Source organism: Vigna unguiculata, chromosome 3 (genome assembly GCF_037176805.1).
Source record: "Vigna unguiculata cultivar grain cowpea cultivar isolate G323 ecotype 2 chromosome 3, ASM3717680v1, whole genome shotgun sequence".
Classification (NCBI taxonomy): domain Eukaryota; kingdom Viridiplantae; phylum Streptophyta; class Magnoliopsida; order Fabales; family Fabaceae; genus Vigna; species Vigna unguiculata.
This window is the reverse complement of record NC_140794.1, coordinates 70145528-70171156: the sequence shown is the minus strand read 5'-3', so window position 1 is coordinate 70171156 and position 25629 is coordinate 70145528. Positions and strand designations below refer to the sequence as shown.

Here is a 25629-nt window from a genome sequence, read left to right as displayed (position 1 = left end):
AAGTTAGGGGACTAAATTGAAACAAAATTTTGAGGAAAAACTAGTTTCAACTTTCACTTAAAGTTGAGGGACCAAAAATATATTTAACCCAATATAAAATTATAAAATTAAATAATTACAAAATTACAAAATTATCAATTTATCAAACTCTGTGAAATTATGAAAACACAAAAATTATGAAGGTATCAAATTATAAAACTATCAAATTGTAAATTTTATAATTTTGATTTTTTGTAATTTTATATTTATAAATTTATATTTTTATAATTTATTATTTTTAATTTTATAATTTAAATTAAAGTTAAAAACAATTTCTGTTAATTATTTATTTATAATTTATAATGTAATTATTTATTTATTTTAAAAAAGTAACAATTATTTTTATATATTTTTTACAAAACTATTTTAACAACTATTTCTTATTCATTAACAATGCTTTTTATTTTCTCTTTTTATTCCATTTTGTTTTTAATAAATGTAATGTACTTTATATTCCTTAATATTTATTTTCTCGTCTTTATTTCGTTTATTCCACCTTTTATAACAAATATAAATTTATTTTATATATTAACTTAATATTATAACATAATTATTTAATAATTTAATATTATATATATTTAAAAAACACATACATATGTACAGACTTACAGACTCACGTGTATTTATGTTAGTAATCAATGTTGTGAATATATATATATATATATATATATATAATTCTATTTTTCATATTTTTTGAAATAAAAAAAACAAAGAAAACTAATATAAGTTGTTGAATGATTTATTTTTGTTAATAGTAAAAACATGAAATTATTGGAATTGAAGAAAAATAAAAACTGATCAAAAAATATAAAACTTAAATGTCAGAGAGATTGAACTTAATCATATAAAATGATTTATAAGGTTAAATTAGGTTTAATATTAATTTTGTAGCCTGACATCAGCCTTAAATTAAAACCTATTATAAAAAATTTTGTTTGTTACTCTCGTACCAGTGATTAATACTCTACATGATGTAAGTGTATTAAAAATAAGGAATAATCAATTTATAATATATAAAATATAAATTTTATTTTAGAAACCAATTTTACCAGGTTAAATTATATTTAAATTTAAATTTAAATTCTTAATTCTATATTATATGAAAAATTATATATATATATATATACATTTAAATTATATAACAACTAACTTTAAATAAGAGTAATTAAATAAATTATGAAAATGATTATGACTAAATTTATGTATGAGTTAATCGAGAAAATATAATATATATGACAGAATCCTACGAGTATTTATAATAGGCAAATTTAATTCACCAAAATTCCAAAGTTAAAATGGAGAATATTATTAATAATAGAGAGATTATACAGAGAATGAGATATCCCGTATACATCTACTATTTTAGTTTTGAAATTTTGATTAATTAAATATAGATTTAATTAATTAGATGTATCAATTTGGATGTGTTATTTTAATATCTGTTTTTAAAAGAGATTAATTGAGTAACGTTTTAAAAAATATCTCAAATAAGTCTCTTAAAAAAGTTATTAACATATTTAAAATTACATATAAAATTAAATATTAATATTTATCTTAAAATTACGTATAAGATTAAGTATTAATATTTATTTTAAGATTTAGTGATAAAAATAATGAATATTAACAATTTTAATTTTTTTTTAGAGAGGACCTTGATAATTTTCTTTTTAATTGATCGATTTACACTTTTTTAAAAATGATATCAACCTGATGGACATAAAACAAATATCATCCAGACTAATTAAATTTTTATATTTATTAAACGTAATTATTATATTATTGTCTATATTAATATCATGACAGAAATTCCGTAAATCAGGTTGTCTATCTGAGAAGCGATGGCTTGCAGCACGGTCTCACTGTTGTGGTCTCTTCCCACTCTTCGTTTTCTTTCATCTGAAAAACCAACTCCTACCTGTTACGGCCTTCCTCCTCACAATCATTTTGTCAAACACTTCTCCTACGCCACTAACCTTAATCGCAACTCCAAATTCAGAACTCCACAAGCCGTTCTCGATACCTCTCCCATAACCCCAACACCGCTCACCACTTCCACTCTCAGAGAATTATGCCAAGCTCACGTTCCTCAACATATATTGCAAAGGCAATTTCAAGACCTTTCTCCTTTTTTTTTCCTTTCTCTTTTTCCTGCTCTGCTCTGTGCTAAGAATTTGAAGAATGTTATTCAGGATGGAAGAGATTGGATATGTAATGCCCACAGATATCCAGAGGGAAGCTTTGCCTTACCTTTTTTCCGGGCGTGACTGCATTCTTCATGCTCAGGTTATTTATATTTTACACCTTTTATTGCATTCTGATCGATGTTCATGTGTAGGCTTATTTTCATTTCTTCTCTAGACAGGTTCTGGGAAGACACTCACATACCTGCTTTTGATTCACTCCCTCATCAATGCTGCAAAATCCTCTGTGCAAGCCCTAGTTGTTGTGCCCACCCGGGAACTCGGAATGCAAGTAAGAATATTTTTGAGCTGTGACGTCATAGTAGTATGTTGCTTATTTTTACTACAACACGTAAGGGGTAATTCCCTTGGTAAGGGCCACTACTAGTGCTAAAGAATAAACAAATTTCAATTATAAGGTCACTAAGGTCGCCAGGGCATTGGCTGCAAAGCCAACTGGAGTTGTTGGGGAGCAAAAGTCATGTTCCATCATGGCTCTGCTAGATGGAGGAACACTAAAAAGACACAAGACTTGGTTAAAGGTAGAACCCTTTTGTCTTTTTCTTTAATGAGTTATATTATAGTATTTTTAACCTAATACTCTCAGTGATTACCAAATGAATGCTGCTGCAATTTTTGAAATCTTCTTAACACAACAGGATTTCCTCTTTTTTAATCTTTTTGGAGATTATTTGAGAGATAATGGGTTTTCTTCTTGCTTCTCACACTTTTCTACCTTCTGAGTAAATTTTATTGACTCTTCTGTACAATATCTAATTATGTTCCTACTGTTGATGCAATTAATTCATTCTCTAATTTCTTACTTTACTTTGTTCCATTTTTTGGAAGCCACAGATATTCATGGATGCAAAATGCTTTGTATTATAGATATGTAGTGTGAATTAATTTTAGGGTACTGATCATTTTTGGAATAAAAACATTAAACAGCTTAAAGTTATTTGGATTCGTTAAGCAATTGAGATTTTTAAGAGAGTTCTTTAACGGGAGTAGTTGTTATCGAAGCTTGTAGATGTGATTGATCGGTCAAAGTGACGATAACTTAACCTATGTTCTTTGGTATATTTTGAGTCTTCTGTTGTTTTGCTGTTTGGCCCAATAAATAAACTGTAAAACCTTACTTTGAGTTTTGTGTGTTTTTTTATGCTTTAGACCTTTATAGGAAAATGGTTTGAATCTTCTAAAAGTCCATTTAGTCCTTAATTATTGTACAGTGTAGTATAGATAATTTTATATTTTAAATATTATAAATTCTTTCTATTGGACGTGCTTATTTGTTCTTAATGTTTATAATGCAAATGGCTAGCGGATGGGGTGTTGACTAGGGGTGGACAAAAAATCTAATTTTCTTGATCCAATCCATTTTTGCTCCAATCCAATCCATTTATAATCCATTTTATTAAAAATCCAATCCATTTAAAATCCATTTAATGGATCTGGATTTCAATCTAATTTACATTTTATATATCTTATGGATTGGATATCCATTTTATAAATCAAGATTTTTAAATGTGGATAATCCAAAAAATCCAATCCAAATTTTCAATTTAAATTTTTAGTTGGGTTAGATTAAAGGTTGAGATGGACTATGCTAAATTCAGACTTGGACGGGCCTTGCTCAACGACCTATACGGATCGGGCAGGCCTGACGACCATAAGAGGTTGGGCGAGCCTAAAGATATGAACGGGCTAGGCGGGCCTAATGACCCGAATGGGCCCAACGATCCGGAAAATTCGAGTGAGCCCGATGACCTGAACGGGGCAGGCAGACCCAATGACCAGATGAGCCAGGTGGGCCCGAAGACCCGAACGAGCCAGGCAGGTTCGAAGATCCGAACGGGCCAAGCAGGCCCGATGACCTGAACGGGTCAAGCGGGCTTGAAGAACCGAACGGGTCAGCCAGACCCAAAGACCTGAAAGGGTCACGCGGACCCGAAGACCCGCACGAACCAGGCGGGACCACTGACGAAAACAGGTCAGGCAGCCCAAAGACCCGAACGGGTTAGGCAGGCCCAGAGACCCGAACGGACCCGACGAACCGAATGGGGCAGACAACCTAGATGGGCCTGGCGACCCGGACGGGCCCGATGACCCGGACTGTTTGGACGGGTCTATCCGGGTCGTCTGGCTTGTCTGGCCCATCCGGGTTGTCGGACCCATTCGGGTTGTTCGGCCCGTTCGTGTCGTTGAGCCTGTTCGTGTTGTCGGGCCCGTCCGGGTTGTCTAGCCCGTCCAGGTCGTCGAGCCCGTTCGGGTCGTCGAGCCCATCTGGGTCGTCCGGGTCCTCGGATCCATCCGGGTCATCCGGGCCTTAATGACACAAGTTTTAAAAAATTCAATTTAAATTTCTTTTATAAAAAATGGATTCTGGATTTTGAACTTGATCCAAATATTTGGATCTGGATTTTTAAAAAATCCAAACTACTTTTGCTAAAATTATGGATTTGGGTCAAAAATCTAATCCAATTATTTGGATCTAAAATAGATGTGGATTGGATCATTAAAAATCCAATCCATGCCCACCCCTAGTGTTGACCATTGCAGATTAGGCATCAATGACCAAATCCTTTAGTTTTGTGTGTCTTTTTTTATACCTTAGACCTTTATAGGAAAATGGTTTGAATATTCTAAAAGCCCATTTAGTCCTTACATCTTGTACAGTGTAGTATAGATAATTTTATGTTTTAAATATTATCAATTCTTTCCATTGGAAGTGCTTATTTGTTCTCATGGAAGTGGCTTATGACTTATCTTTAGCTCTGTTTAACTTTTTTCAATAAGCTTCATGGAAAAGCTTATCAAGATAAGCTCTTTTGGTTTATGGATGAACACTTTGACAAAAGCTTATTGAAAAAGTGCTTAATTAAGTTGTTTACTCAAATGTATCCCAAACTTTTACATATGACATGAGAATGATATACGACTGACTGCTCCTTTTGAACATTGCTTTCGTTTACTTTGATTTTTATATTCTCTTAACTGGTCGCTTGCATCATTAAGTTTTATAGAAAAGACCCTTTTTGCTCGTTTAACTTTCTCAGGTTTCAGGCAGAGCCACCAACAATAGTGGTTGCAACAGTTGGGAGTTTATGCCAAATGCTTGAAAGACATACTTTTTCGCTTGAAACTGTGCGTGTGCTGATTGTTGACGAGGCAAGAGTTTTGAATTTCAAATTTAAGTCACCTAGTCTTTCATTTTTTAGTAAAATGTAAAAGCAAATTTCCAGATATGTCTTGTTTTTGTTGTCTCTGCATGGTTTAGAAGTAATAAATATGACTGCGCACCACCATCCAACTATAATTGGTTTAAAAAGATATGTATATCAGGGCTCAGCTAAGTGAAATAAGTTAAAGGTAGTTCGAAAGTGTTTTTTAGCATATTAGATTTTATTATTTCACATTACCATGAGTGGAAAGTGGAAAACAGTATTACACCTTTTAGAAATTACCAATTGTGAAATATGAAAATACAAGACTTGAGATTATATATTGCCAACACCAGTTCTTCTCTCTGCCCCTCATCAACTTTATAAATATTTATTTCTTATTATTTTGTATTGTTTTCTGCTTAGGTTGACTGTATTTTCAATTCTTCAAAGCAAGTGAGTTCTCTTCGAAAGATTTTGACTTCATATTCATCTTGCAATAACCGTCAGACAATCTTTGCCAGTGCATCTATACCACAGCATAACCGATTTATTCATGACTCTGTGCAGCAAAAATGGACAAAGGTATGTTGGTCCGATTGTATGTCTGTCTTTCAGGTACCGTAAACTTTGTCTGACTTCTTTATTTGTTTTGCAGAGAGATGTGGTCCATATTCATGTCAGTGCAGTGGAGCCCATGCCATCTCGCCTATATCATAGATTTATAGTAAGAAATATTGTTTATTGAATAAATAAGCCTTGTGTATCTCTAATTCTCCATGTAAAAATGTGTGCGTCTTTCTCTTTCAATGCTTGGTTAACATATCTGCCTGTCCCCATAGATCTTAGAAAGATGTATTTAAAATTGTTTAAATTTCAACTTTTAGTCACTTGTTTATTAAGTACTTATCTTTGCTACTAACTAAATTCTTTTGCTACTTCAATTATCAGAGATGTGAAACCAAAAGAAAATTACAAACCCTGTTATCCTTGTTACAATCTGATGCACCTGAGTCTGGTATTATATTTGTTGCTGAGCAGGTATGCTAAGAACTTTCTTTTCCTCCTTCAATTAGATTATGCAATAACAATTTTGCATCAATGAGATTATGCAATCAATAGGTAACGATCTGGGAGTAGAGGAAGTTTAGTTTAAATTTTAACATTTTACGTTAATATATGCCTTACTTTCCTTTACAATTTTTGGGTAGTCCCAGGCATGAGAAACTGTATAAATTGTATAATTATCATTCCTTGATAAAATACTTTCCCATGTTGTATTACTATTATCTGCTGGTACATTTGACAATTTATATTCTAGTAGTTGTGAACTTGTGATTGTCATTAGTGCTTGAGCTGTTGAACAGTTTCTCGAATCAAGATCCTCTAAATTGCAAGGTTCACTTTTGTGAGTAAGTGCATTGTTGATGATCATTGATTCAAATCTTGCTTAATTTTGACAAAATACAAGCACCTGGGGTGACAGACTATAGATTTAGCATAACTATGGTTTTCTCATGAGGTCCTTTCTTCTGTTATGATAATTTCCCTGTAAATCTGCTTAAAGTTCATATTTATAGGACTTGGTTGCATCTATTGATCATTACTTAACAGTTAGTGCCCTTCAAATGATTAACCCATATATCTACATTTAATATCTGTTAGACTTGGTCATGTATTATGTGAAATCTGTCGACTAAATATTACATATTCTGTTATGCAGTCTGAGAAGTCCAAAAAGGCTGGAAAGGCTCCATCAACATCCCTTCTGATTGATTTTTTGAAGACATCATACCAAGGTGATTTGGATGTCCTCCTCCTTGAAGACAAAATGAATTTCAATTCACGAGCAGCTTCACTGTTGGTAAGTGCCATCCAGTGGATTGATATTGATTGGAGATTTTTTGGTAGACCCCTAGTCATCTGTTCCCTGTGCATTTTTTACCACTGTATTCTGCATCTAAATTCATTTTAACAGTCATCCTTCAGTCTAATAAACTGTAGCTTGGTTCGAAATAAGTTTGGATTCTAGTTAATTTTTAATAAAACCTTAGCAAGAATAGTAGCAACACATTTTCCTTTCCTATTGGAAGAAATTCATGTGAGTCTTGCTATGTGACTCTCATTCTCCATTTGGCGGATCCTACTCCCAAACTAGTGGGACGCACATAATTACAATTGATAGGAAATAGTGTGTTGAAAAGTGTTAAAAGGTGTGTTGGTAGCACTCTTCAGCCTTGAATCCTTGACATTACTCCCTTGCCCTTGGCAAATAAATTAGTGAACCAAAATTTAAGGGAACTCTTTGATGAGTATTGGCTGAGGATGATAACATTGACTACAAGTGGGGAAAATTTAGTTCAAGCGTCACCCCAGTCGTTTGCCTAAGACTTACTTGATTTCGAATTCTTAATTCAATTCTATTTAAACCTTCTCGTCAGAGTTCCTAAGTCTGTCGGAGGCAGTAGCATTAAAATGTGTATTTTGTGAATATATGACAAGTTAAAATTGAGAAGGGGAAAATGGTTGGTAACAACAGTGTGTTGTTTCTTTGATTCAGGAGGTTAGAAAAGGAGGTGGCTATCTTCTTGTAGCAACAGATATAGCTGCTAGGGGGGTTGACCTTCCAGAAATGTCTCACATTTACAACTTTGATCTGCCAAGGACTGCTGTTGATTATCTTCATCGAGCAGGCCGAACATGTAGAAAGCCCTTTTCTGACATCAATTGTAGTGTTACCAGCATTATTGTTCCAGATGAGCGATTTGTTCTGCAGAGATATGAAAACGAGTTGATGTTTGACTGTGAAGAGCTTATTGTTCCATAAACCTTGAGCTTATTAATATAAATACGGTGTGCCTCAAATTGACTGTATTTTCATAGTTATCTCGCTTTTAGAAACGTTTTATATTCTGGATGATCTTCATCATGTGGGGAACTATAGAATATTAAAATAACAAGCTACTGGAGATAAGAAAAATGGTTAAGTATGTATATAGTTCCTGAACTTTGATGTAAAATTGAAATTCTCGGTAATTAAATGAAACTTTCACAGTGTGTTCAGCAATTAAAGGAGGATTCTCGGTAACCTTTCAAAAAATACTATTATTTTCACGAGACAAAAAGGGATTTTGACACTCTTGGCAGGTGAACTCACGTACAATATCAAAAACCTCCTGTTCAGTTAAGGAATAATGACTACCACGAAGAGATGCGTGCAACATGGCTACAATGCAAACTACCACTGAAAAGGTGATCCTTTAAATTCTATACTCATTTCTCATCATCATTAAACTCATTTCATTATTTTTCATACTTCGACTCTTATTCCGAAAAAGTGAATGATTTTTCTCATTAAAGGAGCCCGATCTAGAAAAGTTCAGTGCAATTGGGTATGTAAAGCTGTACATATTTTACTGCTGTGAAAATGTATAACTGAGGTTGATAAGTATTATATATAAGTACATTCTCAGAAAAGTTGTCCAGATATATCATTTCGACAGCACATTGATATTTAGTTTTTAAATGCTTTTTCTTTTTTCAAAATTATTATTCATAAAAATTAGAACATTCCCATCCTCAAATTCTTGGTAAACCGGGGCAAACAAATCGCGGGCGAATTTATTATATGACGAGTCCATCTTCAATTACTGAGTTTTTCAATACAACGGTAACCCCAGAACGGATGTAAAACCCTTCTGAAGATCTATCAGCCTCTTTAATGCCCTGTAAGTAATTAAAGACAGATTTAGTACACTTTTCAGCATATCTAAATGATTTTATTTATAGTTTAAACTATTGTGAATTTTCATGGTGTTCCAGTAAAAAGAAAATGTTTGTCTCACTTATTTGAGGGTTGTAAGAGAAAATTCAAGCGAGGTTAATTAGTTCTTATACAGTGATTTAGTGAATTGACAAAAAGTTTTAGGAGCATCATAGCCCCAAATAAAGTTGGTTATCAATTGGTATGTGTGTCACGTAGTCTTCTTGTAATGCTATATATATTTAGAGTAGTGTCAAGAGCATACCTCTGAGTTTGCTATAACAACATTCTTTCCTATTCTAGCATTTTTGTCAATGATACAGTCCCTGCAGAAATGTGAGAAGTGAGTAAAGCGTGAGGAAGTAATGGTTAAAATAGTGAGCATTATAATGCATACTTGATTTTTGTATTTTCTCCTATTCCTATTGGAACCCTTCCTTCAGCTAAGAGCTCTGCCACTTCTGCATCGGTTTCATAGAAATCAGCACCAAGCATCACCGTATCCTGCAAAGAAGTGTAACGCACCAGAAGTTATAGAACTAGATGAGCGCGCACCTAAGAAAAATACCAAATTTATGTTCTACCATAAATACAATTATATTTCTGCGGAACAAAAAATTTGAATGTTAACCTATAAATTTGAGACTTGATGCACAATAGCAACAAAGTATGTATATATGGCAATGTTTATAACAATATGCATCGTCATCTTCTATAATTTTTTAAACAGACATGGTTAGATGGTAGAATTGGTGCACCAAACCTTTAGATGAACATTTGAGTTTATTCTGGATCTGATTCCAACAACACTATGCTCTATCAAGGAATTATTCAAGAAGCTTCCGTGTGATATGATTGAATCAACAATCTGCATGAAAGGACAAATAACAATGTTATGGTTGATATTTAAAAGCAGAAAAGAGGTGGTTTTCTGGTGTGGGGATGGGGATACAACAGGTAAGTAAAATAATTGTTGAACATCTAAACACATGAATTCCTCCATACTTGTGGGTACAGCATTCTGCATGTGATAATATAGGCATGCAACAGTATGTTAAATAATTGTTTTTGCTGTATGCCTAACAAATTAAGTTCACTCTTCTCCATGCAGTAAGGCTTTGGCACGTCTTGTTTGAATTACCAACAAAATTCATCACGAGCAATTTTGAAGAACTGACCTTGCTATTGTCAATCTTTGATGGTGGTAAGTTTCTCCTGGATGTGTACATTGGTTTTGCTGCATCGTAGAAGCTAAACCTGGGGGGCTGAAAAATTACAGAAGTAAGCTTTTCTAGGCAAGAAAGATTTTGGATCTCAATCATTGAACAAGGAAAATAGTTCTATGACATGAAATTTGAAAGGATTAAATGAATTTTTTTTTGCTGTTAATTATTTCAATTTAACAGTTCAATTCATTTCTTATGTTCACATATAGCATACCTCCCACAAATAACTAATGAATTCAACAAATTCAAGTCATTGAAGCTCAACAAGGTGATTTGACACTCACATGCTCAGTGAGGGCAAGATTTGCCTCAAAGAATGATCTGATGGTCCCTATGTCTTCCCAATAATCATTGAAGAGATAAGCCTGCACACAGAGATTGTCACAGCATAGGTAAATAATAAGCAGAAAAGATTCCTATGCAATGATTTTTTCATTCATACCTTCATATAATATTCTCTAGCTGAAGCAGGAATAACCTCTGATCCGAAGTCGTTTGCAGTGGGAAAGCGCCATCTAAATTAAAGTAATTTGTAGCACTTAACAATCAAGCTTTGCAACAAGATCAATTTATTCTCAGTGCATATTTCTGTATTTTTATTGAATATATTAATAGAAGAAGTGAACCACAGGAAAAAGCCAAACGTTTAGCTAGATATTGGTCAGTACCTTAGTAGATTAAGAAGGATTTCCTTCTTGAAGACGTACACTCCCATGGAAGCAATGTATGGCTTCTTTTGAGCCTCATCCTTCGAAAGGCCCAAAACGGTTGTATCCACTTTCTAAATTATAAGGCAGAACGTATTAGCAGTGGTTCTAACTGTTGGAACTTTTCGGGAGTGATTACTATAATAAACATAAAGTGTACCATTGATTTCAACTCTTCTCCTTTAGGCTTTTCACTAAATGAAAGGATCCTTCCTTTGTTGTCTATCTTCATCAGACCAAAATCTGAGGCACGGCTGTCATCGTTGCACAGAAGAGTTTAGAGCATTAATATACAATAAATATCATTAAGCTTAATTATTGATTGAAATTGTTGACTCAGCTATTGTTTTGGATTGATTTTTCTTTGTGGGTTTTAGTCGTAACAATGCTAAAGAAAAATAAAATGAAATTGATTGGTTATATTTTCCTTTATTTACTCATTTTCACACCAACAGTTTCTTTGTTACTTGGCTTCTCTGACAACTTCTATGTGTTGTTCTTTTCAATCACCTCACTTTCTTTTTGCATTACCTTACCCCCACCTTTTTCTTTAATTGCCTCTTAAAAAATTTATGGTTCCAAAATAATTACACCTTCGTGTATTCGAAGTTAATTCTTCATTTCTTAGGTGTTCGAATTTTGCTGTAAAAGTAGTTGTTGAAACTGTTTTCCCCTCCTCTCTGTTTTGTCAATTCCAAAAATTCGTCTAATCAAATATCGCAACTAATGATTACCTTTTACTTTAAGTGGTAAATATAGTCCTTTGATACAAAAGTGTAACAAATCTCACAATTGGTTCTTTAGGCCTTGTTCTCTTTTGGTTGAGAACTTTACTATATTTTTTTTAAGATGGTTAGCGGAAGGCTTTCTTTAACTATATGATTCAAATGGTGTCTTCTTCCAAACAACTTTGTTTCTCATCATGTCATGTGAGTCAACTCAAGTCATTAATAAATATGATAATATACCTATTTTTGAGCATTAGAAAGGCTACTCATTGGACCATATACATTTTGTGCACCAATTCTAATACTTCCTTGGCTTCTACTCCTGTCTTTGGGAATTTTGATGCTGATTTTAAACAAGCACATGTTCTTCACATACTCAAGTTTTCTTCTCGATCGTGGATAGTTTAAATCCCGTATTCTCTTAAGAAAGTATTTGGCAATCTTAAGAAAGTGAAACTTAATCTTTCAAAACTAATTTGGTAATGTAAGATTTCCACTCTTTTATATATTATTATTAATTAGCCATATATCTAATGAATGTAAGATTTCAACGCACATGTTCTCACAGAAGATTGAACATCTTGATCATACAACTAAAAGAAACTCGACAACACGATATATCCCATAAACATAAGGTCATTGTAATTTAACATTTCAAGTATATTGTGTTGTGTCATAGATGATAGTCATTTTCTTCTCTAACATTAAGTTGAGTTTTCTCTCATAACTAAGAGAAAGTATGAAACATCTCTTATTTGTCCTTTTCATCACAACAAAAATTATTCCTTTTGGATACAAAGTTTTGAACTCTCAATTCTCAAATCAAATGAGAATAACCATGCTGCAAAAGTTGTTCAATGTTCAACAGATTTTCATTTAAGTTTGGCACATAAAAAGTATAATGAATTACCTTACCTCACTGCTTTGTTGCAACTCCAATTCTAACTTTGCCTTCTACTTCAACATACTCTTCATCAATTAATTTAATGTTTTAGGTAAATGAAGAATTCAGATTAATAAAAGTTTCTCTATCTTCGGCTATATGGTTATCGCAATCGTTATTCAAATACCATAGTTTTTATGCTCTTGAGTTGTCTTTTGCAAATAAAGAACAAGGTTCCTTCACCATTTCCCGCTTCACCAAATGAATTGTGATATTGATTTCCAAAATGGAAATCCTCTTGAACATACCTAAATCTTTTGCATTTATAACACTGTGATTTGCCTTTATTCCAATAGTCTTTTTCTTTATGATTTGTTTGATCCCATTATTTCCTCTTCTAGAGGGGTTTCCTCCTCTTTTAGTACTTCTTCCAAATGTGTCACCTCTTGAAGACACTAATATTTGTTGATGGATTCATCTTTTCGAGATGATACCATGAGTTTGGATTAAAACACACTTTCAAATAATTTCTCAACGCTCTGTACTTACAAGATCTAAGTGATTACATCAACCTTAAATAGTCATGGTTGACAACTCTGTTCACTCAAACAAATAAAATTTTTGTTAACTATTCTTTTATCAATTGTATGACTTCTTTTGATTCTTTCATCAATCTTTCTGTTTTACCAGTTGCCGATATAAAGAATCACATGAATACTACTAACTTTGAATAAGAATTCATTGTCCACCAAACCCTTACGACAGCCCATTAATCAACACATTTGCACTAAGTTCTATGTTGAAATAATTGGAAAGGTAGAATGTGTGATGCAAGCAACCTACCTGTCGTCCATTGGCAGACATGAAAGAGTGATATCTGCACCACTCTCCCGATGATTCTGCATATGAAAATGAGTCCAAACATCTGAGAGTCAATAATTTGATTGCATCAACTGAATTGAAAGGGGGGAAAATTATTTGGTTTTATGGCACAGCGCCTTACTTTAACAAAGTCCATATAATCCATTCGATAGAGGTGATCCCCAGAAAGAATCAACACATCCTCAATGCCCTTGCTTCTTGGATCCTACAACAGCCAAACAAGTAAACTTACACAACGAATTTCATCATAGAAAAGGAGATTAATTCTACATATATATGATTATGTGTCAAAATAATGTAGAATTGGTTAGAATTGATTTTCTAATACAGAATCAGCATCTGTTTAGTTTCCAAAATCAATTAAAAGATAAAAAATTCATGTCATATGAGAAGCATCTAATGCTTCGGTGTTATGAATAAATTTTTCAACGCTGAAGCAAACACGATCTGAGTCTAAATGTTGTAGTTACATGAATGAGTGTAACTTAATACCTCAAAGAGCCAGTGGAACTGACGCACAGCATCAGCAGTACCTTGAAACCACTTTTTACCTGCCTCCCCTGGGGTTTGGGTTGCTGCAAGAACCTGAAAGAGAGCATGCACTGTTTAAGAACCTTTCAGGAACTCTATTTTTGAAGATGACTAAGAAGAAGTAAAAGATGAAACATGATGGCAGATACCTCTACGTAGCCATCTCCAAAGGTGACTCCATTACCAGAGTTGTAAGCACGTGCAATGTGCCTGTTGAGTGAGGCTGAGTTAAACTGAGTTAGAATGTAGACCTTGTTGATACCACTGTTGATGCAGTTACTCATTGGCACATCAATCAGCCTGTAAGCACCTCCAATAGGAACCTATACCATACCAAACTCCTCAGCTATAAATTTATATGTAACACTCAAGAGTTCAATTTTTAGTTATGCACCATTATGTTCATAGTTGATAGAATAAGTATAAAAATGGTAAATTAAAGGGAAATAAACTTACAGCAGGCTTGGCTCGTCGCTTAGTGAGAGGGAAGAGACGGGTTCCAGCTCCTCCACCAAGTATTACTGCCAACACTGTTCTTGCGTTTCTTCTTTCCATTTCTAAGTCTCTCAACTGCACTACCCCATTCATCTTCTTCAAAACTCAATAATGCTATATACACTAACTTCAAAACTTAATGTATGATTCTTATTTTTCAAGTGAGTTAAGCAACAAATTCTAGTCGATCGGATCTAAATAGATTAAATTTAAAATGAATGTCAAATTGGTTTTATATCCACATAAATAAATAAATAAAGGAACAAAAAAAAATGAGTCCCGTTACGTTATATTGGTGATGTGGTGGACCTAAGTATCCAATTGCAGCATGCATGGGCCAATATATATATTGAACAACTGGCTTCAACTTTATGAATGTTTGTTTCTGACAAAGTAAGCTCGTGGTTATGGTGTATATGAACCACGTTCGAAACAACAAATCCTGGGCAAGAAAGTTTATTGCCATTCAAGCTATTTCCCTAACACTCTTGTATCCCTTCTACCTTAACAAGAATCTAAATTTTTGTTGACATGTTTGACCTTGTTTGTGTTGGTTCTCAAGTGAGTATTCACCAAAGTTCCACATTCAATAATATAAAGAAGAGAGTAGCAATTCTTGGGTGTACGGGGGACTTTGGTAAGGCTTGGATAGTTATCTGTCTTTGGAAGGTTTGCAATTTTGGCCAGAAAAATTACACTATGAAGGGTTTGCAATTTTTATCCATAAAAAAATTTTGTTGAGTGTCTGTAGATGTAGGCCTTGAGGTGTTGAATCATGTTAAATTTTCTGTGTACTTTTATTTATTTTTTCTGTTCTTAATCGTAGGTGTGCTTTGAAGAGGTTATTATTTTTAGTGCGTGATTTTTTCCTAACAGTTTGTTTGCAGAAAATGATGTGAAACGTAAAGATTAGTGAAAATCAAAAGTATGTGAATGAATTATAGAATTCGTGGTAGAAGAGAAGGATATAAAAGGAGTAAGGTAAACCTTGGATTCAGTGGATAATAGGTCGGTTGCGAGAGACATGCATATATGGTGTTGAGGGTTGAGATTCTTAGAGTAAGCAGTTTTTAAGTGAAGCTTACGTCCCATGAGTTCACCATTGCAAAACTTGACAACCTTCCAGTTCCGACCACACCCCATTCCATGCAACTGCACCGTTGAGGACACCGTTATCTGGCCGCCGGCGGAGGCTGCCATTTTTTCCGGGGAGAAAATGGGAATTTACGTACTTGGTAATTCAAGGTTGTCTTGTGTGTGTATTTTGTTATGTCGTACAGAAGAAGCAGAGAGCAACCAGCGATGTGTGTAATGTGTAGTGTGTGTGCAGATTTGCTTACATGCATATCCGGTTATTTTGGAAGATTGGGCCACGTTATCCAAATTCAACAGCATCCACCAATTTAGTTTGTGTTTGTTACTGGTTTTACAAAATAAGTGCACATGTTCAGTCACACTTTAGTCCTTACATTTTGTTTGGCATCACCAATTGACGAATATTCCATGGGTTTAGATTATGGAATTATCACCACTTTATCTTCCATATACAAGTTATTATATATGGAAATATTAGTCTAAGTTTATATCTTATATCTCATTAGTATTATGTCTTTTTACGAATTTCTTAAAAAAATCATCAAAATTGTAACTTCGTCTTGGTGACCTTAGTTTGAAATGCTTCAGTTCAACTTCAAATTTGGTTTTCAGTGGGAGAAACTGGTTTATGTCACCTCTTGTGGTATGTTCGTTGTTCATGTAAAATTATGGAATATGTTTCTCACTATAGAAATTATTATAACCCAATCATTTCACTTGTTTCCCTTTGATGGTTTAAAAAAATGCACACTTTCATTTCAAAGATGGACGGTGTTAGTTTGACACCAATACTCTCATTTGACTTGACACTCATATAAATTAATATTTTATTTAAATAATAATATTTTATTAGAAAAAGTTGGTGTCAAAATGGTAGTTATTTGGGAATAGTAGTGTCAAAGTAACTTTTTCCTTCAAAGAATGGCTCGAGTCTTGTTTCACCAAGATGATTACGGTCTTGCTAACAAATTTCCTAAGGACACTCGTTAAAGATAATTAATATACATTGAATCCTACAAAAGTACATAAATAAATAAAATATTAAAGGGTCTTGCTAACCAGTGGCCTAAGGACACTGGTTAAGGATAATTAATATACATTGGATCCTACAAAAGTACATAGATAAGTATAATATTAAATAAAACCTGACCTAATAACCATTAATACAACTTTATTTTCTTTAAAAGACAAAAATACCCATAAATATTGTACATGTGTATTTAATATTTTATTTAATGTTCACAAATAAAATTTAAAAACTAATTAAATAATAAAATAACTATATGTTAATGTTGCTAAAAATTAGATATAAGAAAATTTAAATTAACAAAAAACCAACAAAAAAATAGTGTTAAACATCTAAAACTTAAAAAAAATAACATAAGAAAGTATAAATTAAAAGAAAAACCAACAAAAAAATAGTGTTAAACATCTAAAAATGTTACAAAAAAGGAATAATTAAAGTGTCAATTTAAGACTTAATTAATTTTTTTTTCTTTTTAGTAGAGACCTTAAAATTTCAAAATCTTGTTTTGTAACAATAAGTTATTGTCTACACATTTAAAAAGGTATTTTTGTCTTTATAAAATTGATTATGTGCATTTATATTATTTTAATTACTGTATTTAATTATTTCAGCTTTCAATATAAAAATGATGATATCAAAGCACATTTATTATTCCTTAACCAGTGCCCCTTAGGGCACTGGTTCGCATTTTCCAAATTTAAAAAGGTATTTCTGTCTTTATAAAATTTAGGTTTAATTATGCCTTTGGTCCCATTTTGGAGTCAAAATCTCAAAATGGTACCCAAATTTTTAAAAGTCTCAAAATGGTCATCTTTTTTGTTAAAACGTCTACGTTTGCCCTTTCTGTTAAGTCAAGGTTGACGTCGGTAGAGGGAGTGCCACGTGTCAGTTCCTCGATTTTTTGAATTTTTTTATTATTATTTTTTTGAATTTTAATTATTTTTTATTTTTTTTAATTTTTTTTTAAAAAATCAAAAAATTGTCACGTGTCAAACTGTCATCGTGCCACGTGGCAATGACAAAGTGACGTGGCAGTGACAATGACACGTGTCAGTATTATGCCAGATGTCATTTTCTTAATCTCAATTTAGTTCCTTTATTTTAATTTGTCTCAATTTAGTCCCTATTTTTGTAAAAATTAGCAATTTTGTCCCTCTCCAAATTGAAATCAAATTTAATTTCTATATAAATGTACACAAATATTTCCATAAAAATTGATATTTCAAGTAAATATTTTTAACCAAATTAAGTTCATTTAATTAATATTTTACATTGAACTTTATTTAAAATGGTTTAATTGTTGTTAATAGAAAATAATGTTAATAGAAAAAAATTCATAAATTAACTAGTTCATGTAACAATAAAACACATATAAATTTAAAATTTGAAAACAATTTTAAGTAAAGTTGAATGTGAAACATAATTTTAAATAAACTTAGCTATGTTAAAATTAAATTTGATTTCAATTTGGAGGGACAAAATTGCTAATTTTTACAAAAATTGGGATTAAATTGAGACAAATTAAAATAAAGGGACCAAATTGAGATTAAGGAAATGACACCTGGCATAATACTGATACGTGTCACTACCACTGCCACGTGGCACGATGACAGCTTGACACGTGACAATTTATTTATTTTTTTAACAAAATTAAATAAAAAAATTCAAAATTCAAAATTCAAAAAATAATAAAAAAAAAATCAGAAAATCAATGAACTGACACGTGGCACTCTCTCTAACGGCGTCAACCTTGACTTAACGGAAAGGGTAAACGTGAGAAGTTTTAACAAAACAGGGGACTTTTAAAAATTTGGGTATCATTTTAAGATTTTGACTAAAAAATGAGGATCAAAGCATAATTAAACCTAAAATTTATTAGGGTCTTGCTAACCAGTGCCCTAAGGGCACTGGTTAAGGATAATTAATATACATTGGATCGCACAAAAGTACATAGATAAGTGTAAAATTAAATAAAATCTGACCTAATAACCATTAATGCAACTTTATTTTTTTAAAGGACAAAAATACCCATAAATCTTATACATGTGTATTTAATATTTTATTTAATATTCAGAAATAAAAGTTAAAAACTAATTAAATAATAAAATAACTATATTTTAATGTTGCTAAAAATTAAATATAATTAAATATAAGAAAGCTTAAATTAACAGAAAAACCAACAGAAAAAATAGTGTTAAACATCTACAAATTAAAAACAAAAAACAACATAAGAAATTATAAAAAATGAAAAACCAACAAAAAATTTAGTGTTAAATATCTAAAAATGTTACAACAAAAAATGAACAATTAAAGTGTCAATTTGAGACTTGATTAAATTTTTTTCTTCTTTTTAGCAGAGACCTTAACAGTTCTAAAGTCCTTTTTTGTAACAGTAAATTATTGTCTAAAAATTTAAAAGGGTATTTTTGTCTTTATAAAATTTATTATGTGCATTTATACTATTTTAATTACTGTATTTAATTATTTCAACTTTCAATATAAAAATAATGATACAAAAACACATTTATTATTCCTTAACCAGTATCTTAGGGCACTGGTTAGCATTCTCCAATTTATTATATATATTTATACTATTTTAATTACTGCATTTAATTATTTCAACTTTCAATGTAAAAATGATGATATCAAAATACAATTATTATTCCTTAATTAGTGGCTCAGTACACTGGTTAGATTCTCCAAATCATTATGTGCTAGCATAAATATTTTTTTACAAGTTAATGTTATATATAAATATGTATCATCACTTTTTACTATTTTTTTATACTTATATTCTAAAAGTATATCATAATTACTTTTATGGTTTCATTTAATTTTATTGTCCAAACAACACGTTCATGTCATGAATGCGAGTTTAACTTTTTATTAATGTCTAAAAACTGTGATTGGATTAGATTACTTAGTTTGGATATGTGTGATTATTTTTTGGTGGTTTTTGGCAACAATTTCTTTCCAGTGCCATTGATTTTAAAGAGTAAGATGATAAATACAACATATGAGTAATGTCATTCTGTTAAAATCAAACAAACAAACAATCGAGGGTAGCTCTAATACAAAATCAATTCTACACTTGAAACATTTCTTTAATGATAAAGTAAATATTTGATGATTTATTATTTTATTTTTTTAATTCTGGAAAGCTTTTTTTCAAAAAATTCCCGAAATATCTAATCTAAAATTCCCTTTTACATAAAAGTAAAATGGTCATTTCACAAATTTGAGGGGAGTAGTGAAGAAATTGTGCGGGTGGAATAAGCAAAAGCCCAGTTCTAAAGCATGTAGCTAGGTCAGATGATTCGGTAGAATATCCAGAGCTTAAAATCAATGATGATTACTAGTAATTTTAGCTGAACTAACTTAAAATGAAATGGGTATGATAGTACCACAATAGGATGTGTTTTTAAATCAGTATTATTGTAATTTAATTAGGATTCATTCATAATATAAAATTTTATATCATAATTCAAATAATAACATTATTGACTATTATAGTATCTATTTTAAAAATTATATGAAAGATTTTTATTAGTTAATTGTATAAAAAAATTACACTAATAATAATGTATGGGAATTAAACTCTTGTTATCGAGTAAAACTTATGTAGAAATGTATTAAAATATTGATGAAACTAATTTACTATATATACAATTACCAAAATAAATACAGAATTTAGGTTTTGTTTGGAACATTCACGTGTACCAAAAAAAAAAGCTGGTGAATTATCTCATCAAGAGTTGCCCCTATCCAAAATCCATAATGGAAGAGATCCACTTTTTAAATTTTTTTACTCATTAATAATAATAAATTTAATTTAAATATTTATTTGTAAAAATTAAATAATTAAAATAAAATTATTAGAAATAAAATATTAATCATTCAATAATTATTTATAATTTAGCTTTATATATATTTTTTTTTATATATATATATATATATTTAAACATATAAATTTGAAATTATTGTTAGAAAATAGTTTTGATATTTTGTAATAAAAAGTAAGCATTCAAATAAACCTCTAATAAAATCAATTTCACCTAATTTTGAAACTAAGAAATCGACTGCGCTTGGGTTTGTGGAGTTAATAAACACATTTTTATGATGGCTAGAACAAGAAACAAGAAACCGCCCCAATGCAAACAAAAAGTCCGTCACTTTTAAATCCACTCTGTATCAAACCCATGCGTCGCATGAAGCATGAAAATCTTGTGCAGTGAAAAAACATCGCTAATCACACTTGATCGATTAGATTTAGATTAGATTGAGTTATTCGGTTTTTCCTAGATAAACTCCAAAGGATGTTTGTTGTGACCAAACATGTAGTCGATATCCTAAGATAGGAGTACCCGCTTCCTCCTTCTCTTCTCTTTGTCTTCCTTCTTCTCCACTTCTCCAAGGTTCGACAACCTCTTTTCCCTCGCCACTTCCCTCGCAGTAACCGTTAAACTCTTCCACATTCTCTCACTCTTTCTTCTCTTCTCACCTACAAATTCACCTCTTTTTGTTTTACACACTCACCCACTCAAGCATCATGATGTCATTGGTGAAGTACTCAGCATGGCCTCTCACCAACCCTGCTTCCTTAAGTCACGCGCCAAGGCCTCAACTCTGCACTTTCCCTTCTATCCACAACCACACCGTTCAACCCTCTCTCTCTTCCCTCAAACCTCTTCACGTTTCATCCGCTCACAACTTTGCTTTGTCGCCAAAACTCAGAACAAGGGTCACACAGTGCCAGGCCTATGAAGCAGACAGGTCGCGGCCATTGGAGCTTAACATTGAGCTTAACCACGAAGAAACAGGGATCGAAGCAACCCAGAGACTCAAAATCGGTTTGTATTTTGCGACGTGGTGGGCTTTGAATGTGGTCTTCAACATATACAACAAGAAGGTTCTGAACGCCTTTCCTTACCCCTGGCTTGTTTCCACTCTCTCCCTTGCTGCTGGCTCTCTCTTGATGTTAATCTCATGGGCCACAAGGGTTGCCGAAGTTCCCAATGTTGATCTGGAGTTCTGGAAGGCCCTTTTTCCTGTAATCATTTTCATTTTCATTTCATTGTTTTTCTTTTTTTCACAGCAAGATTTGAAGTTTGGATATACTTATGGAGTTATTTACTGATAGGTTGCTGTGGCACACACCATTGGGCATGTTGCAGCTACTGTGAGTATGTCCAAAGTTGCAGTTTCATTCACGCACATCATCAAGAGTGGAGAACCTGCTTTCAGTGTTCTGGTATCAAGGTTCTTGCTAGGGGAAGCATTCCCTGTGCAGGTTTACCTTTCACTGCTTCCGATTATAGGAGGTTGCGCACTCGCTGCTGTGACAGAGCTCAATTTCAACATGATTGGTAAAACTATTTACTGAATAATGGTGACTAAGTTTTGATAAGATGAAGATGTTGAATCTGCAATCATGTTTCAGGATTTCTGGGCGCTATGATATCGAATTTGGCCTTTGTGTTTCGGAATATATTCTCGAAGAAGGGAATGAAAGGGATGCGTGTTAGTGGAATGAATTACTATGCTTGTCTTTCCATGTTATCTCTCTTCATTCTCACACCTTTGGCCATTGCTGTGGAGGGCCCAGAGTTATGGGCTGCAGGCTGGCAAAAAGCCTTGTCTCAGATTGGTCCCAATTTTGTGTGGTAATTTTACTATCTTTTATCTCTTCAAGTTATTGTGGAAGTGTAATTTTAGATTTAGGGTTTTAATTTTTATAGGTGGGTGGCTGCTCAGAGTGTGTTTTACCATTTGTACAACCAAGTATCTTACATGTCCCTGGATCAGATTTCACCCTTAACATTTAGCATAGGGAACACGATGAAGAGGATTTCGGTTATTGTCTCTTCAATCCTTATCTTCCACACACCAATTCACCCCGTCAATGCTCTTGGTGCTGCCATTGCAATTCTTGGTACCTTCCTCTATTCACAGGTACATTTTCGTTTCTCTTATTCTCTTATTTCTGTTTCCTTACACTTCGAGACTAATCAAAAGCAGTGATGAAGATTTTTATATCTTTCGAGATTTAAACTCGTACGACGAGTTTTCGTGTTCTGATTTTTTTAATAAAGTCTTTAAAATATGAGAAACGATATTTTGATAAATAACCATTTTTGTTGAAAGAAATATTAAAATTTATTATTTTATTTTTTGTAATTTTTACAGAAAAAGTAAAAAATTATTCTGTTTTAGAGATGTCAAAATGAGTTTCAACTCGTGAGCCAACCCGGGTCACTACGGGTTCAAGTCGGATTGGGTTGAGAAAAATTTAATTTTTTCAAAAGTGTGTTGAATCCAACTCAACTCACTTAACCCACCAACATTTTTTTACAATTCTTTTAATTTTTTTAATAATTATTTATTACTACTAATTATATATATTCACAATTTCATATTTTTAAATGTTAGAATGTTGTTCAATAATATTTGAATAGTTCAAATATTTAATTAATTTGATTTTCAAGTTATATATGTTGATACTTTAATCTTTAACTAGTAAGCTATTCAAACAACTGTCTTATAAACAATTTTTTTCTAAATTAGTATGAGAAAAATGTGTAGTCTTTTATTTATATTTTGTTGAATAGCATGACAGAAAATGTGTAATATTAGCTATATTTTCTTGGACTATATGAACACTTTTTTAGAAACAATTCATCATATATTGGTGGTGAGCATGTTGAAAATATAGATTCTTGATTTTACTGTGATTGTCATATCATGGGTTGCTTAAAAATTTATTTAAATATTTGATTACTTAAAAATAAATACATAAATAATTTTTTTATGTGGGTTGGTGAACCAACCCACTTAACCCACCAATCCGTGCTGGGTTAAACTGGGTTGCAAAATTTCTGACTCACCATAAAGTGAGCCGGATTTGATTCACTCATTTTCAACCTGACTCGTGGTAAGCCAACCCGTGTAAACCAAATTGGCTAACTTTGACATGTCTACTTTGTTTAGTAACTTAGTTAACTTTGTCAAAAAATTGTTTATTAAAAAATTATTTTTATTAAAATGTATTTATGCTCTAATTTTGAAAATTTAAAATATATTAATTTTTAAAAAATATTAATATAATATATACAGTATAAAAAATTCAATAAAAAATTTAGACTCTTATTCTTAAAGTTTATTTGGATTATAATTAGAAAAATTAATTTTTTTTAAATAATACTAATTGTATAGTTTTGTTTCGAAAATAACCTACATTTATATTTCAACGAAATATAACAAAATTTTACCAAATATCTTAGCGATACAAAATAAATTTGGGTTTTGCTGCCAAACCAAACACACTTAGAGTGTGTTCCTTTGAGATGATGGATATGGGAGAGAGTGTGAAGATGAGTTTGTGTAGATATGGGTGGATGAATTTTTGTGTTTTTTTGAGTGGATTTACAGGGTAAAATAAGTAGATTTGGAGATAAGTTGTATGAAAGTTAGTGAAAGATTTGATTGATGTGATAAATAAAATAAATTGTAAAAATAGATAGAATTAGAAAGTTACCAAAATACCCTTAATGGATTTGTAATTTGATGTTATAAAAATAATTATAATTAATTAATACGAATTAAAAAAAATATTAAAATTATATAAAATTTTAAAATTAAATTAAATTAAATTTTTATGAATGTAAAAAAAATTATACAATTAAATTTTTAAAAAATTATACAATTAAATTTTTAAAAAATTATATAATTAAATTTTAAACTAAAGTTAAATAAAGTTAAAAAAATATTAAAAAAAAGTCAGGAAAAAGGTCAAAAAAAAAACCAACGACACGGGGTCGTAATCGGTGTCATCCCTTTATAAATCAAGGCACCGGTTACGTAACCGGTGCCATCCTCTTCTCAAAACACTACAGCACCGGTGTTGTACTGTGCATATCACCACACCACGTGCATAGTCCAACCATAGCCACCACCTAGCCACCACCGCTGGCAACCACGCCACCCTTTCATCCTCTTCGTCGACCACCACAGCCCGAACCACCTCCTCTTCTTCCTCTTCATGCACTCAACAATCACATAGACACACACCGTAACGACAACAAAGATAGTTTCGTAATCTGTATAAAATATATGCAATATCTTCGCACTTTTGAGGGGATAGATTAAACCATCCATCCCCAAATCGTCTCTCATATATTCCTTCAAATAATCACAAACAAACACGCTCAACTATGAAAATGGGCTCTCTCATATTCAGTTCAGCAATATAATTTCCTCATGCGAACATAGTGTTAATGTGCTTTCATTGTGTAATTTGTAAAGTGAATTTCAGGACTGTTGCTACTTTCCAATATTTTATGTCCTGACAGTGATTTGGATGAAATAACAATGACCATTTGTTTATGTTGATTATTTATACTATACTATTCCTTGATGAAAGTGTGTACCTTTTCAAATTAGGAATATTAAATTACATATTTGCGCTACAGCTAATAAGTTTGTGTTGATTATTTGAGCAGGCTAAACAGTGAGTGAAGTGTAGTTTAAGAAGCTGTCACGAGAGGATTTCAAACTACATTCTTTGAGGTCCAAGTCATCGAATTTCAAATAATCATTTCATCTGGTTTTCAAAGTATAATTGATGAGTTCTTTTGTTTATTTCCTATAATACCGGATGTCATTTTAAATAATTTGTATATAGTATTCCTTCTGGTGCTTTTTAAGTGTCAGTGGTACAAATTTTGTTCCTATTTAATTGTTATGTTCAGTATTTGAGACAATCTTAATTATTCTTTTACTATTCTTAACTTTATCTTAATTTTTAATTAATTTACATCATTCATTTATTATGATGTAAAATTCGAAGAGAATGAATTCGATTAAAATCAAGAAAATGTACTATATTTTTCTCTTAAATGACACTGGAAAGG

General features: G+C 31.9%; 3 protein-coding genes across 3 annotated transcripts; 2 read left to right on the top strand and 1 right to left on the bottom strand.

The window, feature by feature from the left end:
* The first annotated feature begins 1845 nt into the window (after positions 1-1845).
* LOC114178486 (P-loop containing nucleoside triphosphate hydrolases superfamily protein) lies at positions 1846-8257 on the top strand. The gene is made up of 10 exons (XM_028064420.2): positions 1846-2143; positions 2229-2322; positions 2398-2511; positions 2639-2761; positions 5286-5390; positions 5810-5968; positions 6042-6110; positions 6335-6424; positions 7107-7247; positions 7944-8257. The coding sequence occupies exons 1-10, from the start codon at positions 1878-1880 to the stop codon at positions 8208-8210; spliced, it is 1428 nt and encodes a 475-aa protein (XP_027920221.1). The 5' UTR covers positions 1846-1877; the 3' UTR covers positions 8211-8257.
* Positions 8258-8771: 514 nt separating this feature from the next.
* APL1 (ADP glucose pyrophosphorylase large subunit 1) lies at positions 8772-15924 on the bottom strand. The gene is made up of 15 exons (XM_028064419.2): positions 15586-15924; positions 14560-14673; positions 14253-14426; positions 14065-14157; positions 13694-13777; positions 13534-13589; positions 11240-11333; positions 11041-11153; positions 10815-10887; positions 10657-10737; positions 10325-10411; positions 9910-10014; positions 9544-9650; positions 9412-9472; positions 8772-9109 (listed from the first exon to the last, which is right to left on the bottom strand). The coding sequence occupies exons 1-15, from the start codon at positions 15796-15798 to the stop codon at positions 9008-9010; spliced, it is 1557 nt and encodes a 518-aa protein (XP_027920220.1). The 5' UTR covers positions 15799-15924; the 3' UTR covers positions 8772-9007.
* Positions 15925-20886: 4962 nt separating this feature from the next.
* Positions 20887-25479, top strand: LOC146888042 (glucose-6-phosphate/phosphate translocator 2, chloroplastic-like). Its single transcript, XM_085671050.1, has 5 exons — positions 20887-21770; positions 21861-22086; positions 22161-22383; positions 22459-22672; positions 25219-25479. Exons 1-5 carry the CDS (start codon positions 21270-21272, stop codon positions 25228-25230), a joined length of 1176 nt encoding a protein of 391 aa, XP_085527176.1. The 5' UTR covers positions 20887-21269; the 3' UTR covers positions 25231-25479.
* The last annotated feature ends 150 nt before the right edge of the window (positions 25480-25629 follow it).